The sequence below is a fragment of the Sciurus carolinensis genome, chromosome 17 (genome assembly GCF_902686445.1).
Source record: "Sciurus carolinensis chromosome 17, mSciCar1.2, whole genome shotgun sequence".
NCBI classification, from domain to species: domain Eukaryota; kingdom Metazoa; phylum Chordata; class Mammalia; order Rodentia; family Sciuridae; genus Sciurus; species Sciurus carolinensis.
The window spans coordinates 56,915,736-56,931,333 of NC_062229.1; the positions used below are offsets into that span (position 1 = coordinate 56,915,736).

Consider the following 15,598-nt stretch of genomic DNA (forward strand, 5'->3'; position numbering starts at 1 on the left):
CCAGCATCACCACAAACACAAGGGTAATACCTTGTGCTATTGAGCTACGATGGCTGCGACTCACTAGGTGACAGCAATTTTTAGCTCATTATAATCTTGGGGACTGCTGTCTCATTATGTGATCTGTCACTGACCATAATGTTGCCATGTGGTACGTGACTGTACATTAAGGCTACCTCTCTCTGTTGGTCTCAATGTGGCACATATAAACTGAGGTTGCTAGTTCAAATAGACCCTGTAGTTATTGGTGTGATTCTACTTCTCCTTTGGTTCAGTAATTATTTTTTTTACTTATAGATGGACCCAATACCTTTATTATTTTTATGTGGTGCTGAGGATTAAACCCAGTGCCTCTCATGTGTTAGGTGAGTGCTCTACCACTGAGCTACAACCCCAGCCCCTCAGTCAGTTCTTTATGGGGGTGAGGGGAGCCCAACTCAAATATAGCACAAGTCCCACTATAAACTAAGACTGAGGCACTAAGTCGTCACAAGATAAAACATAAAACAGAGACTATGTTCCCCAACTTACTGAACATGTTTCTATATTAGACAACACTTAAGAGCTTTTTTCTTCAAAGGTGCTTTTAAAATATAAAGTTTTAACTTTCAGAATGGATTTACATAAAACAAAACTGATGTGTAAGTCAGCAGTTAAGACAGTTATGGGACTGGTGTTGTGCCTCAGTGGTAGAGCACTTGCCTAGCATTTATGAGGCACTAGGTTTAATTCTTAGCACCACATATAAACAAATGAATAAAAATAAAGGTCTATCAACATCTAAAAAATATTAAAAAAAAAAAACAAAACAGGGCTGGGGATGTAGCTCAGTTGGTGGAGCGCTTGCCTCACATACACAAGGCCCTGGGTTCAATTCCCAGCATCCCCCCACAACACAAAAAAGGCAGTTACAATGCAATTGTTTAACAGAACTCTTCCTCTTCTTTTACCTTTAAATCATTATTTCTGTGGTAGAATATTAAGTGAGCTTTATGTCATTGTAACTAAGAAAATCAACTTAAAAAGAAGAAAGATTTATTTTGGCTAAGGATTTCAAGTTTCTGTGCACGATCACTTGGCCCTATGGCCGTTGGGCCTGTTGTGGGGAAGAACATCATATGGGGAAGTGTGTGGTAGAGGAGGTCTCTTCACCTCAAGGTGGTTGAGAAGCAAGAAAGAAAGAGCGAGGAAGAGACTGGGATCCCAATATCCCCTTTCAAGGGCAAGCCCCTAATCTCCTAACTTCCTTTTACTGGGCCCCATCTCCTAATGGTATCTACTTATCTTCCAACAATGCCACAGGATAGTGACCAAATCTTTAGCATATGGACCTTCAGGGGTCATTTAAGATTGAAATTGTAACAAATACTGGTAACTTTTTCTGTGTTTAATTAATTCCTTAATTATAAAATGTAATTTTAGTTTTTTTTGTACAATTTATTACTGTAGTAATTTTGCTGTGGAAAAAAAAATTCTGCCTTGCAGGAAAGAGAACATTCCTCAAGGAAATCCACTGACATCTTATTTACATATTAGAGCGGGTGAGCCATTGAAAATCCTAGAAAAAGAAAGACATTCAGTTAGAATAAACAATCTGTCTCAAACTCTACTCTGTTTTCCTTGTTCTATAATTTAAAAGTCCCACATGAAGGAAGGAGCTAAAATGAGGTCTATTTTTGTTCTAGTGCTTTTCCCAAAAAGGAGCTACCAATCCATTAGTGAACCTTGTTGCCTGGTCCTACAAACAACCTAACATGGCTTTCTAGGTCTTCTTCCACAAATTACAATCAGGGCACAACAAACTAGAGAGTGAAAGAAGCAGAAATAATTCAAAAGGAGAGAAGAGATGATGGAGGCCCATGGAGGGCTGAGCTCCTGGGTCTGAGAACAAGGACAAAAAGAACTGTGCATGGAAGTGTTTTCTAGGACTAACAGCATCCTACATATGTGGCCTGGATACAGGACACAACAGAGATTTAAGTAATGCCTATGTTAAAGCAGGAAGCAGTCAGCCTACATTGTGAATCAATGGCAAATGGCTGAGAGACAATCACTGAAAAGTAATAACATGATAACTATAATATGTATATATGTTATGTATATATTGTATAAATTAATATATATAATACATGCATATTATATATATGTGTAAAGAAAACTCCACCGGAATGAAGATAATGCTGAAGTGATTAAATGCAAGACATATAAGGATAAACCTCACAGAATTATGAGAGAAGGATTAAGAACTTCTCTAGAAATAGCTGAACAAAATTCATGGAGAAAATGATAGATCAATGGAAGCAGATCCTTAGAAGGGTAAACTCACTAGCAGAAAGAGAGCAATTCACCAGGTTCTTCTATGACTAACACAGATCAAGGCTATTTTTATCATAGTATTTGTCAGGGTTCTTACAGTGGTTTTAGTTTCCCTAGTACTCTAATGGCCTGATGCCAGGAAGAGGGCATCCTGGTGTACAAAACCATTCTGGTCACTAGAAAGTATATACCCACTTAATAAATTAATAAAATGTCATGAGATTTAAAAACTTGTCCATTGGGTTTCTGATTGAGAAAAAGCACTTCAACAAATGGAATTCAGAAAAAGAAAAGGCAAGGGGGATGTACTTTAGTGGTAGAGCACATGTTTAGCATACATGAGGCCCTGGGTTCAATTCTCAGCACCAGAAAACAAAAGAAAAGGCAACCAATAAGCCCACAGGAGAACAGGGTAACTTCTGAAAGTGGCTAACCCAATCTCAAAACAGTCTGCCTGCTTGTTCCACAGAAATCCCTGTGAATGCCACCTGCCCATCCCTGTCCTGGCCTAGCCTTTTTGTGCTCGTTTTCCCCATTACCAGACTTCACCTTGAGTATCTCATCTCTTGACTTTAGGTAAACTTACATCTCTGATGTCTGTTTTTACACAAACAATTCTACATATCTTACAGTTTTCAAATTAGTTGCCCTTTATTTCATTAATTGTCTAGATGTCTCTTTGTGTTCTAGCTTGTTTAATAAAGAAAAAGATTCTATAGTGGATGCCAGTCTAAGAACCAAGACAGAAAGCACTTTAAGACATCTGTCCTGAAGAGTGGCTGACATACGGGGTGGAGGCATGGAGGACAGGGGTATACGAGTAGGTGGGTGACAGGACCAGAGTGCAAAATCAAATATGAGAAGCAAAAGCAACTTAATCTGGGATGGGAGAGGCTCAAGTCATTTATTTTACTGCTATCATCTATAGTGTAGTTTTGCTTTAGAGGTCAAAGTAACTAATACTGGATGCTATTGCACAAATCATCCTACTACAATCTCATCTCCCACGGGGCTTCCTCCATTCTACTTTTCAGCTGCTCTGGCCTTCTTGCAATTCCTCAGACTTGGCCTGCTCCCTCTTTGCCACAGAACCTTTGCACATATTCTTCCATTCCTCTTTGCCAGATTCTCCCTACTTATCTTTCAGATCTCAGTTTACGTACCACCTCCTCTCAGAAGCCTTCCCTATAACTCCAACATAAATCAAATTCCTTTGTTGTATGTTTGCTTAGAATGGGGTCTCTTTCCTCCTTGGTGGGTCATGCAACCTTCAGTTGTGAGGTTACTGAACTGTCCTCCCCTCTGCAAAACTGTAAGCTACATGGAGATGAGGCCTGAGCTTGGTTTTGCTCACTATGCTACTTCCTAACATACCACATCTAACAATATCTCAACAAATATTCTCTAAACATTTGAATGAAATTGCCAAACTCAGAAATGTTTACAAAGACCTCTGGAGGGAGATAGGGAGGGAGTAGATACTTTTCCTTCTTTCTGCTTAGCAACTATATTTACCTGGGCCTTCCGTGTGGCTTGTGGATCAATCATAATGTTGATAAGAGAGGGTTTAGTAGTGTCTTCCAGGGTCTGCCTCAGAGATTTTTGGAGTTCTTCTGGTGTTTGTACAAAATACCCTTTGCCTCCAAATGCAGCCATGACCTGTTCGTAATGTGAGTTGGGTAGGAGACACATCGGAGGGGCCCTGAAAAATAGGTTATGGGTCAATGAAATTTAAACCTTAAATCTTCTAGAAAAAAGTCATTCTCTGAAATAATCAGTGAAAAAAATTAAAGCTGAGTTGAAAGGCATACTTTTATCTCTAACACTTAAGCTGAGATGCCAGCATACTAAATTTTCTCTACATTTTTTATTGTCTACATAGACATATCTAAGAGAACTTTCTGTGATGATGGAAATGTTTTGTACTTAGTATGGCAGCCACCAGCCACCTGGTGCTATGAGTGTTTGAAATGTGAGTAAACTGAGGAACTGAACTTTTAGTTTCATTTAATTTTAACTGATTATAAGTAGCAACATGTGGCTAGTGGCTACTAAGCCAGACAGCAAAAGCTACACTATCAAATATTATGAATCCAAAAGGGAAAGGAACAGTTACTACACAACAACAACAAAGCAGCACACAAAGTCTGAGAGGCATAAACAAACATACCAGTGCTCAGCTCTCCCAGGCTGGCTTACAGATTCACATCTTGTACCCCATGACTGGCTACGACAATGGCTACAACAGTCATGGTTTGGCTCTGCCATCAGATGACCAAGATTTAGCTAAGTGGTAAAAGGAAGGAAGACCTCTGGATCATAAACAACATGTGACCATCCATGTCCTTCCCTGGTGTAGAAGGAATATTAGGACTGGAGGCCATTTGCAATAAGCCCTGTTATTAACAAAGCTTAGACATACACTCACGAGTCTTTAGCAGCTATAAGCTATAAAGCACCTAATCAAGGAGAGTTGTGCAAAGAGGAACCACAAAAAACAGGTTTCTATCCTTTAAAGGGGCTGACAATAGAAGAAAACAGTATTCACACGGGCATATTCTAATACAGCATTTGTCTTGAAGAGGGATTCAAACAGATGAGAGAAAGCAAATACACACTGTTCTGGGTTACTTACCCTGTAGTAGCATCTTCACATTTTAACATTTCTTTCCAAGAATTTGTATCAAAACCTTGGTAAATTCCATTATTGTTCACTATCAACAGTATGATTGGCAAGTTGTACCTAAAAGTGAGAGCAAATAAGAAGGAAATCATTCTTCAGTCTTTTCTTTTAGTGGAAATTTTAACTTAAAAAATGGATAGTTCTCTATAAGCATTTTGTGATAGTAAAGGAAAACCAAAAACCAAGCATTTATTATCCTAATACAGAATATTACATCATCGGCAGAAAAAATGCAAGATGAAGATGGGCCTGGCTCAACCACTATTTAGCAAATCACCGAAGCTCTTCTGAATCTAGGTTTTTCACAGATCCAGATGGTGATAAGGAAAACACCTTTTTTTTTTTTTTTTTCTTTTTTCTTCTTTTGGTACCAGGGACTGAACTCAGGGGCACTTAACCACTGAGCCACATCCCCAGCCCTTTTTGTATTTTATTTAGAGACAGGGTCTCACTGAGTTGCTTAGGGCCTCACTAAATTGCTGAGGCTGGCTTTGAACTCAGATCCTCCTGCCTCAGCCTCTCAAGGTGTTGGGATTACAAGTGTGTGCCACCACACCCGACAACGCCTTTCTACTTAACTCCCTCTGAAGTTAAAGGAGTTCCTTCTAAGAGGTTTCTAGGAATAGTGTTTGAAAAGTGCCTATTTACTGAGCTCCTCACAGACAACCAGCCCTTTCTTGATGCTGTGAGAGACACACAGCAACTGGCATATTCAGTTTGTGCTCAAACTTCTACCTGTAATCAGACATGCTTCACCTGGTGTAATCAGTAGAAAGAGTCTCTAACAATGTCTTAAACAGAAGAATGAAGACACCCCCCCCCAAAAAAAAATAAAAGCAAAACACATGAGTGATTAAACTTCATTAATTACAGAAAAAGAATGTGGGTTTTATTTCCAACAGATGTAATTTCTGACCACAGGCAGTGAAGACAAAACTAAACCACACATTGTTACCCTGCAGGATTGTAGCAACTATTTGCTCTCCACGTTAAAAGGGAAGCAGTGAAGACAAAACTAAACCACACATTGTTATGCTGCAGGATTGCAGCAACTATTTGCTCTCCACATTAAAAGGGAAATCGTTACTTTCCAGAAGGCTGACTCCTCCTAAATCATCTTTTTGGTATGTGTCACTTAGTTGTTAATACCTACAAATCTTGAAAGTTTCATATACCAAAGCTTCAAAAGCCCCCAAACATGTTCTCAGAAGCCCTAACAAGAATCCTAAGAATGGAATGGTTTTACTATAGTTTAAATATTGCTGGGGAGGGGGCCCCCTTAATCCTGCAGTAGGAGACACCACTCATGAGTTTCTCCATGAATCCTGACTAAAACTATAACCTATATGATGCATAATCACTAAACATCACTTCAAAATTTACCCTGATTATTTCATCTGTTCCTTGCAACCCCTCTCTAAGGTAGAAACTATTGCTATTCGTACTCTTATTTTAGAGAAGAGACAGAGGCTTGATTAAGTGACATAAACAAAATCACTTGGCCTGACATAGTAGAATCAGTACTGAAATCCAGGCCACCTAGCCCAGAGGCTGTGCTCTTAACCACAAGTCTCCTCTATCTTCTTACAGAAAACAAGCATCTCTCAGGCCTGTTTTCCTTTTTCAGTGACCTTAAAACTACACCCTGCCATTCTGCAGGTTTTTAGTATGTAGTGAGGAGGCCACAAACACACTGTCCTGGAATTTATTTACACTGAGTTATATACCAGTGGGATGCTCAGGGTACCTGGCAACAACACTTGGGAACTGTCAGGTGAGTGGGTCTTGTGTAATTTTTTACATTTAGGAGAAGGAAATGCTCTGCTTCAAGACTCTTTCTTACCTGCAGATGGTTTCCACCTCCATGCCAGAAAACCCGAAGGCACTGTCTCCCTCCACACAGATGACCCTTTCCCCAGGATTTCTATCTTTAGCCACTAGAGCAGCTGCAATAGCAAATCCCAAACCGACTCCCATTGTTCCAAAAGTACCAGCATCAAGCCTGTTGGGGAACAAAGCTAAAATAAAATTCTCTGGGGCAGGTCACAGAGAGCAGCATTGGCACAAACATTCTAGTTATATTTACATGGCTACTGGAAAATCAAGAAATGTGAAAGCATTCTCTTTCGTTAATAAAAAAAATTTTGATGATAAGCAATTGATTTGTCAATGATAAGCAGCATGAGAGTAAAAGCCACACATGATTGCTCAGAGAATTGTAGATACATCCTTAGAACACTGAGTAAATAAAATTATTGCATGATAACTACACATCAAGAATGAAAACTATAAAATCTCAACCAAGAACTCACTTATATGTACTTAAACAATGAACACGTACATTTAACTTCTTAAAAATTTTATTATACAGCAATTAACTTCTTAAAAATTTTATTTTTGTAGATTAGTTTCATTTAGAGATTTTTCACAATAGAAAAGTTACACTACTTTACCCTTTTATATTTGTAGACAGATTATTTTAGGACATGTAACAAGAACGTATTTGACAATTTGTAATATTTTAATACACCTGTAAGGAGAACTTCATTCCTAAATGGAACTTCTCTACATTCAAGTTTTCAACCTCTTCTTCCTATGATTTAGAAGACAGTCATGATATTATCAGCATTTTCTAATTTAAAGTTTCCTTAGGACATGTGACCATCAGCAACTGGTATTGCCTGGACTAAGGGAGGGGAAATTAAAACAAAAATTAAACACTGTCTAAACTTCTGCAAAGTCTTTACTTATGAATTAACAGCAATCTTTCTCTTTGTCCTTCATTACCAGGACAAATATCAAAGATGTTTGGTCATGTATTATAGTTATAAATCTGAATCCTCTTTAAAAGATTGGTAAATTTAAAGACCAAAAGCTCATACACAATATTTAGTTGTGCTGAGTCTTATGAGAAACTGTAAGACAATCACATCAACTTACTAGAATATAGAATTTGGTCTCAATTTCTTGGGTACAATTGTCCTTAAAGTACTCTTATTTTTTTTTTTGCGGTGCTGGGGATTGAACCCAGGACCCTGTGCTTGCGAGGCAAGCACTCTACCAACTGGACCTCAACGATTAAATTATGAAAATAACTGCAATTAGAAGAGGTCTGTCTCAACAATAGACTTATCCGTTATTTCTTCGTATGGCCAGTTGAATGGCATGACAGAGCAGAGCAAAGGAGATGCACAATCAGTTCTTAAGGTATTAAGTTAAAAAGGTCAGAGCATCCGTTGCATAGCTGGAATTAATAAACCCAGCAAAGATTAAAGATGAGAGTGTCAAAAGGTCTTCATGGACATAGTCAGAAATAATCTGTCCAAGATCTAGTGACCATAGAGAGTGGAGGCTGCAGCCAGGGAGCTCATTGCAGAGCAAGGACTAAAACTAGTAGCTGGATGCAGGCTCAGAAGCAAAACACAACACTCTCACTAGTCCAGGAATGAGGTGCAGACTTGGAACCCAGATGGTGACCATCCCAAGGGTTGGTTGGTCCTGGAGAAAATGAGGCATGAGGGCACTGGTGACCAGCAGGGTTCCAAGTTAACAGTGATCAGCCTCCTTGGGCACCAGAGGACACTCCACCTCAAGAGAACCACCACCTCACCCTTTAGTTGTGTTTGTAAAGAAGCAGAATTTTGTTAAGAGTTAAAGCCTCCTCTGTACTTCTCCCTACCTCTTTGCAGGTAATCACTAATATGAATTTAGTGTTTACTCTCTTGCATGTTTTTATACTTTCGCTCCATATTTCAATCCATAAATAACATTTGGTATTATTTTTAAATAATAGATGGTATTAGACTGTACTTTGTTTCAATTAACTTTACGTTTCTGGTATGTGTTCATACTGACTCAAGCACCTCTATATTCATTTAAATTGTTGAAGAGTATGCCATCAAATCATGAGGTCATAACTTATTTTTCTATTCATCAACATTTAAATGACTTCCTATTTTTATTATAATTAACACATATTAATTGTAAAAATTAATGGAATTCACAGTGAAATTTCCATCCACACATACATGTTCACCCATCTCTCTTCAGCACCCTTCCTCTATTCCCTTTCTCTCCCCTGCCCCCATTCTCCTTTTCTCTACTAGTCCCTCTTCTTTCAGGTCATCTCTCAAAAAAGTTTCCACATATGAGAGAAAATACAAGATAACTATGTCTGGCTTATTTCACACAATGGGTTCTTCTAGTTACATTCATTTTCCTGCAAATGACAGGATTTCATTCTTCTTTATGGCTGAATGATACCCTCCAGAGTGTGTATTTATCAGATTTCTTTACCCATTCATCTGCTGATGGGCACCTACTCTGGTTCTATAACTTGGCTACTGTTTATAGTCCATGATAAAGACAGGTATGCACATACTGCACATACTGCTTCTGTGTGTTGACTGCATTTCCTTCAGGTATGCACACAGGAATGGTAGAGCTGGATCATATGGTAGGCTCTAATTTTTTAGTTTTTATGAGGTACCTCCATACTGTTCTTTTGTAGTGGCTGTCCCAGTTTCCAGTCTCACTAACAGTGTATAAGGGTTCCTTTTTCTCTACATCCTCACCAGAATTTTTTTCTTTTGAGTCATTCTGATGTGGCTAAAGTTGAATCTCAAAGTGACTTTCATTTGATTTTCTGATGGTTAAAGATGTTGAGCATTTTTTCATGTACTTATTGGTCATTTGTGCCTCTTTTGAGAAGTATCTGTTGAGATCCCTTGCCCATTTTTTAAAAATATTTTTTTAGTTGTCAATGGACATTTACTTTGTATTAATATGCAGTGCTGAGACTCAATCCCAGTGTCTCATACATGCTAAACAAGTGCTCTACCACTGAGCTACAATCCCAGCCCACTTGTCCATTTTTGATTGGATTACTTGTTCTGTTGATGTTGTCTTTTGGTTCTGATTAGTTTTTTTTTTTTTTTAATTCTGTAGGCTGTCTCTTTACTGTTGACTGTTTATTTTGCTCTGTAGAGCTTTTTAACTGGATGTAATTTCATTTGTCAATTCTTGCTTTTGTTTCTTGTGTTTTTGGAGTCCTGTTCAGGAAATTGTTAAATGTGCCAGTATTCCCTATTTGCCTCTAGTAGTTTCTAAAGTTTCAGGTCTTGCATTAAGATCTTTGATTCACTCTGAGTTGAATTTTGTGCAGGGGAAGAAAGAGGGACCAAATTTCAATCATCTGTATGTGAATATCCAGTTTTCCTAGCACCATTTGCTGAAAGAGGCTGTCCATTCTCCAATGTACATTTTTGGCATCTTTGTTGAGAATCAGTAGGCTGTAGATATATGGGTTTAATTTATGGGTTCTCTCTCTCTCTCTCTCTCTCTCTCTCTTTTTTTTTTTTTTTTGGTACCAGGGATTGAACCCAAGGATGCTTAACCACTGATCCACATCCTTAGCCCCACCGTCCTTCATTTTTTCCAATTACCAATTATTTTTATTGTATACATAACACCCTTCATTTTTTCCAATTATCAATTATTTTTATTGTATACATAATCATCGAACAAATTTTCCAAAGTTATTTGAAATAACTGAAAGACAAAGATCTTCAATGTCTAAGATAGGCAGAATTATATGTTGAACACTTCTTTAAAGAAAATGTTAATGGCTTAATCATTGTTGTTTACTCTCATCAGTGTGGAGAAATTGAATTTGCTTGGAATTTTTCTCTAACCTCCCATAATGACCAAAAACATAGTACTTAGAAGTCATTCACCAGGTTGGCCATCGTGGTGCATGCCTGTAATCCCAAGCAGTTTGGGAGACTGAGACAGGAGGATTACATGTTTGAGGCCAGCCTCAGTAAGTAATTTAGCAAGGTCCTAAAAACTCTGTGAGATGCTATTTCAAACTAAAAAATAAGAAGGGGCTAGGAATGTGGCTCAGTGGTTCAATCTGGGGTACCAAAAAAAAAAAAAAAAGGTCATTCACCAGCCTTAAGCTCACATTCCCAATCAGAGCGTCACCATCTTGACACTGATTTGGGTCGGGGGGAGCAGGTCTGGATCATCTATCTCTTGGTGAGAGTGGAGTACTGAAGACAACCACTACTATTATTTTGGGGCCTACCTCTCCCTTTATGTCTAGTAGTGCTGGTTTCATAACACTGAGTGCTCTGGTGTTCAGTGCACTTAAATTTATAATTGTTACATCTTCTTGATGAACTGTTCCCTTCGTCTATACATAATGACCTTCTTTGTCTTCTGATGTTGTCTTAAGTCTATTGTGTTGACTGTAAGTATAGTCACTCCTGCTTTCTTTCAGATTCCATTTGCATGGAACATAATTTTCCATCCATTTGGTCTGTGTATGTCTTTGCAGGTGAGATGAGTTTCTTGCAGACAGCACATTGCTGGGTCTTTTTTTAAAAGTTCATTCATTCAGTTGTCTTTTAATTGAAAAATTCAGACCATTTACATTAAGAGTTATTGAAAAGTATGTACTTTTTCGTTTTGTTGATCTTCTGGTGGTTTTGAATATTTTTTGTTCACTTATTCTCTCTTATTCATCTTTGAAGTTTGATGGTTTACTATATTGATAATGTCTGATTGTTTCCTATGGCTCATATGCATATCTACTGGGATGCATTCTTTCTCATACTCTCATGATGGTGTTTATTTAAAAATTCCTTGAATCAAACAAAAATGGTAACAGAATATACGAAAATCTTTCCTTTAAGCATCATGCTGGTTCAGAGTCACAAATTCCCTTATTTTATACTTATTTTGGAAAGTCTTTATTTTTCCTTTGATTCTGAAAGATATAGCCTTTCTGGGTATAGTAATGTAAGGTTGGCAATTACTTTCTTTCATGACTTGAAATACATCATTCTGTGTCCTGGCCTTCAGAGTTTCTCCTGAGAAAACTGCTATTAGTCTCGTTTACCTTTATATGTGACTTGGAATAGATCACAGATTTTAATATTCTTTCTCTTTCCAGTATTTTTGGCAGTATAACTATAATATATTGTGGAGAGGTTCTTTTCTGGCTATGTCTATTTGGAGTTCTAAATGCCTCCTATACCTGAATGTCCATTTATTTCCTATGTCTTGGGAAATTTTCTATTATTTCAGCAAATAGGTTTTCCACACCCTTGACCTTCAAGCATGCTGATGAGTTAGATGTTTGATTTTTTAATGGAGTCCCAGAGATCTTATAAGTTTCTTTCATTCTTTTTAAAATTTCTGACTGAATATAGTATTTTGAAAGACTTGTCTTCAAGTTCCAACATTTTTTCTTTTATTTGATCTAATCTGTTTTTGAGGCTTTCAGTGCAGTCTTTTTTTTTAATCTGACCTATTGAGCTTTTCATTTCCAAGATTTTTGTTTGATTCCTTTTTCAGAATCTCTACCTCTTTACTGAATTGCTAGTTCCTATCCTGCATTGTTTTCCTTAGTTCGTTCAATTGTTTACCTACTCTCCTGGACTTCAGTGAGTTTTTAAAAAATCATTCTTTAGAATTCTTTATCCAGAATTTCACCTACTTCAAAATCTTCAGAATCTGTTACTAGAGAGTTAAGAATGTTACAAGATGTCATATTACCTTATTTTTTATGTCCTGTGTTTCTATGTTGAAATTACACATCTGTTGGGATAGATATCCTTTTCATTTATACTTACATGCTGTTTTTTTTTTTTTTTTTTTTTTTTTTTTTTTAGTAAGTAGCTTTCTTTCAATGATGTGTCCTTAGATATTGGTTTGATGTAAAGATTGAGTTTATTTTCAATTGGATTCCATAGTGTAATCTCCCTGTGGTTTCTTTGGTTGTTATTAGTAGGTATGGACACGATGCATACTATATCAGAGTCTGAGGAACTCTAAAGAACTCACTGCCTCTATAGGTCTCACAAGAGTGGACAGCCTCTGGTAATTCATTCAGGTATGGTATAGATAGCAGAATATGTGGGGTGCACCCTCTGTGGTTACTCCTACCATGGGAGTAGAAGCCCCCATCCATGCTCCCACAGGCACTATTGACATTGGCTCTGTTACTTGAAAGGAAATTTTGATACTTGTTCCAATCACAGTGAAGGCTGTGAAGTTCTTTCCCTCCATTTATTCACTGGCACAGTTCCTAGTGCTTCATAGGGAGAGGTATGGGCCAGGATCAATGCTCCCCACTTGTGGTATCATATCCACTCCTATCAGCAATGTGTGATCTGACAGGGTGCAAGTGCCACTGATGCAGGGGACTCTCACAGGTACAGTATTCCCAAGAGTTATGTTATTCCTCTGCTGTTACTGCAGGGTTTTCTGTTCAGGATCAGGACTTTACACATTCCCCAAGTTATGATCATCAAGAGGATGGGTCAATAGCTGGGAGCTTTTTTGTCCACCTGATCTTTATGTCAGAAGTATCCTCTAAGGTTCAAACATGTGCAAAGCCCTGGGTTCAATCCCAAACAATACACGCGCACGCATACACACACATACAGACACACACTTTTAAGATAAAAAATAAAGAAGAGCAGCAACAACAGTAAAGAGTAAAAATTAAAAAACAAAACAAGAAAAACTTAAAAACAAGAAAAAAGAAAACAAAAAAAAGGAGAAAAGAAGGATAAAAAAGAAAAAGACTTTTCCACTGAAGTGTTCAAATGAAGGGGTGAGGGCAGATAATCACAACCTATGCTAATTAATCAAAGAATCTCTTTCAGTTCTCTTATGCTGTGCATCTCATGGATAGAGTGATGGCTAGTGGATTTTTACTTTCCAATTCCTTCAATTGTGGTGCCCACCATGTGACTAGGGAGAGTGATTTGTGGCTGAAGTCAGGTGAAATTCCACAAGCACACCAGGAACTAACGTAGAATGTGAAGCACGCCTGCAAAATTCTCTATGCCATCAGGGGTGGGACAAATGTTGGTCTATAGTGTATCCCATCACCTTGAAGGCTGGGAGGGGCAACAAAGCTGCAAAGATCTATGAATCCTTGGGACGTGCCATCCTTGATCCTGATGCCCTGAGACCTGACTCCCTCATGAAACCAAACACATCTATGCACTCTCTAAGACTCAGAGGGCAGGTTCCCTGAACTACTGATTTTAGTAGTAGAAGGGAAGCACTTCTACTCTCCTCTGCATGACAATGTGTCTGCATTTCCCACAGCATTTGTGTCAAAATCACTCTCCTGAGTCAAGACTGTCTCATGAGGTGGCCACATATGAGGTAGTGCAGTGGAATGGTGTGGAGATGGGAAGATGCAGGGAATTCTGACCACCAGAGTAGTAAAAGCTCAGCCAACAGGACCCTTCTTAAAATTGCTCCTGATTACAGCACCCTGAGAATTTGTTGCAAGAGGCAGTGAACTCCTTCTCTAAAGCTAGGTCACCATGCTGATTCCAGGTCTCATCCATTTAGACTATGTCTGAGAGGCTTCAAATTTTGCATTAATAGAGTTTGCTGGAATTTTCTTCTGCCCATACATCTGCTAAGGGTATTTCCCTTGACCCTCCCCAAGTTATACTGCCATGTGATAAATGCTGGGATGCTTTGTTTCTCTTGATATTCTATTATCCAAAACTTGGTTTAACGAGGTCTCTGTCTCTACCATTAAACTCCACCTCAACATGTAGCTATTATCTGTTATTTTGGTTCCATCTGGTGGAGAAGCAGGCAAATGCATCTAGCCTACACCATTCCCTCCCTCAAATATTTTCTTAATCTACATTATGATAGTTTTAAATTAAACACATCACAATCAATTATAATTTCTTTCTCAGAAGTCTTACCTGTGACGAGGAAGGTAGTTTTGAAGCACAGTGCGTCCAATGTCCATGGTATTTGCGCCCTCACTTACCACAAAACAGTCTCTGGGCAGTTGTTCTTGAACATGATAGAATACTGTGTAATAATTCATAGGCAGGGATTTTTTGGAAGCTAATTCCTAAAACAGTAGAGGGAAGTATATTCTGAATTAGACTGGGATACAATGAAAATCAATGAGCTACTATCAAACGTAACTGGGAAAAGGTAGCAATTAGAGGTTACCCGATTCCCAAATGGCTGTACAACAGCTACTCTTGAGAAGCTAAATCACCTGTGAGAAATCCCAGGGGCTATGCTAAGAAAAATGTGTCCCATAGTCCCAGTTTGGGACGCAATCAAATAAACCATGGAATATCCTTCTTCCTGGAGATTCATGATGATATACATGAGCATATTAAGAACTTTCAGAGTCCTATATTAAAGATAACTAAGAAACACTGGGTTAAACAAGACCTGAACAATCTTATTTAAGCACTCATAGGAAAATGTTGCCTTACAAAAAACTAAAATTTCTATTCCAGAGTATTTTCATATGAGATATGGCACTAAATTTAAAAATAAAATGTTAGCAATACAGAAAACAGTCTTAAAATCTGGTTCTCCCCCATATACTGGAGGCTAAAGGAGAGGTACTATATTTACTATTCTAGAGTCCTGAATGGAGGGGGGAAATAGCAAGGAAAACTCACAAGCTGCAAATGTCTTTGTGTAGCCATATGCCTTCTAGTGCTGACAGAAAGCCATCTGGGCCTTCAGCAGCAAGTTTCATCTGGTCCTAGAATACCTCTCTGCCTGTGCTACTACACTCTG

General features: G+C 38.2%; 1 protein-coding gene across 3 annotated transcripts in view; it reads right to left on the minus strand.

Annotated features, from left to right (window-relative positions):
* Positions 1-815: 815 nt before the first annotated feature.
* Positions 816-15,598, minus strand: part of Hacl1 (2-hydroxyacyl-CoA lyase 1) — a 40,027-nt gene continuing 25,244 nt past the window's right edge. For all 3 annotated transcript variants that reach the window (XM_047531018.1, XM_047531017.1, XM_047531019.1), the window contains 5 exons: positions 14,752-14,906; positions 6,843-7,001; positions 4,952-5,059; positions 3,832-4,018; positions 816-1,558 (listed from right to left, as the gene is read on the minus strand). In XM_047531018.1, the coding sequence (XP_047386974.1) occupies positions 1,526-1,558; positions 3,832-4,018; positions 4,952-5,059; positions 6,843-7,001; positions 14,752-14,906 (642 nt within the window). In that variant the 3' untranslated portion in view covers positions 816-1,525. The remainder of the gene's footprint in view (positions 1,559-3,831; positions 4,019-4,951; positions 5,060-6,842; positions 7,002-14,751; positions 14,907-15,598) is intronic.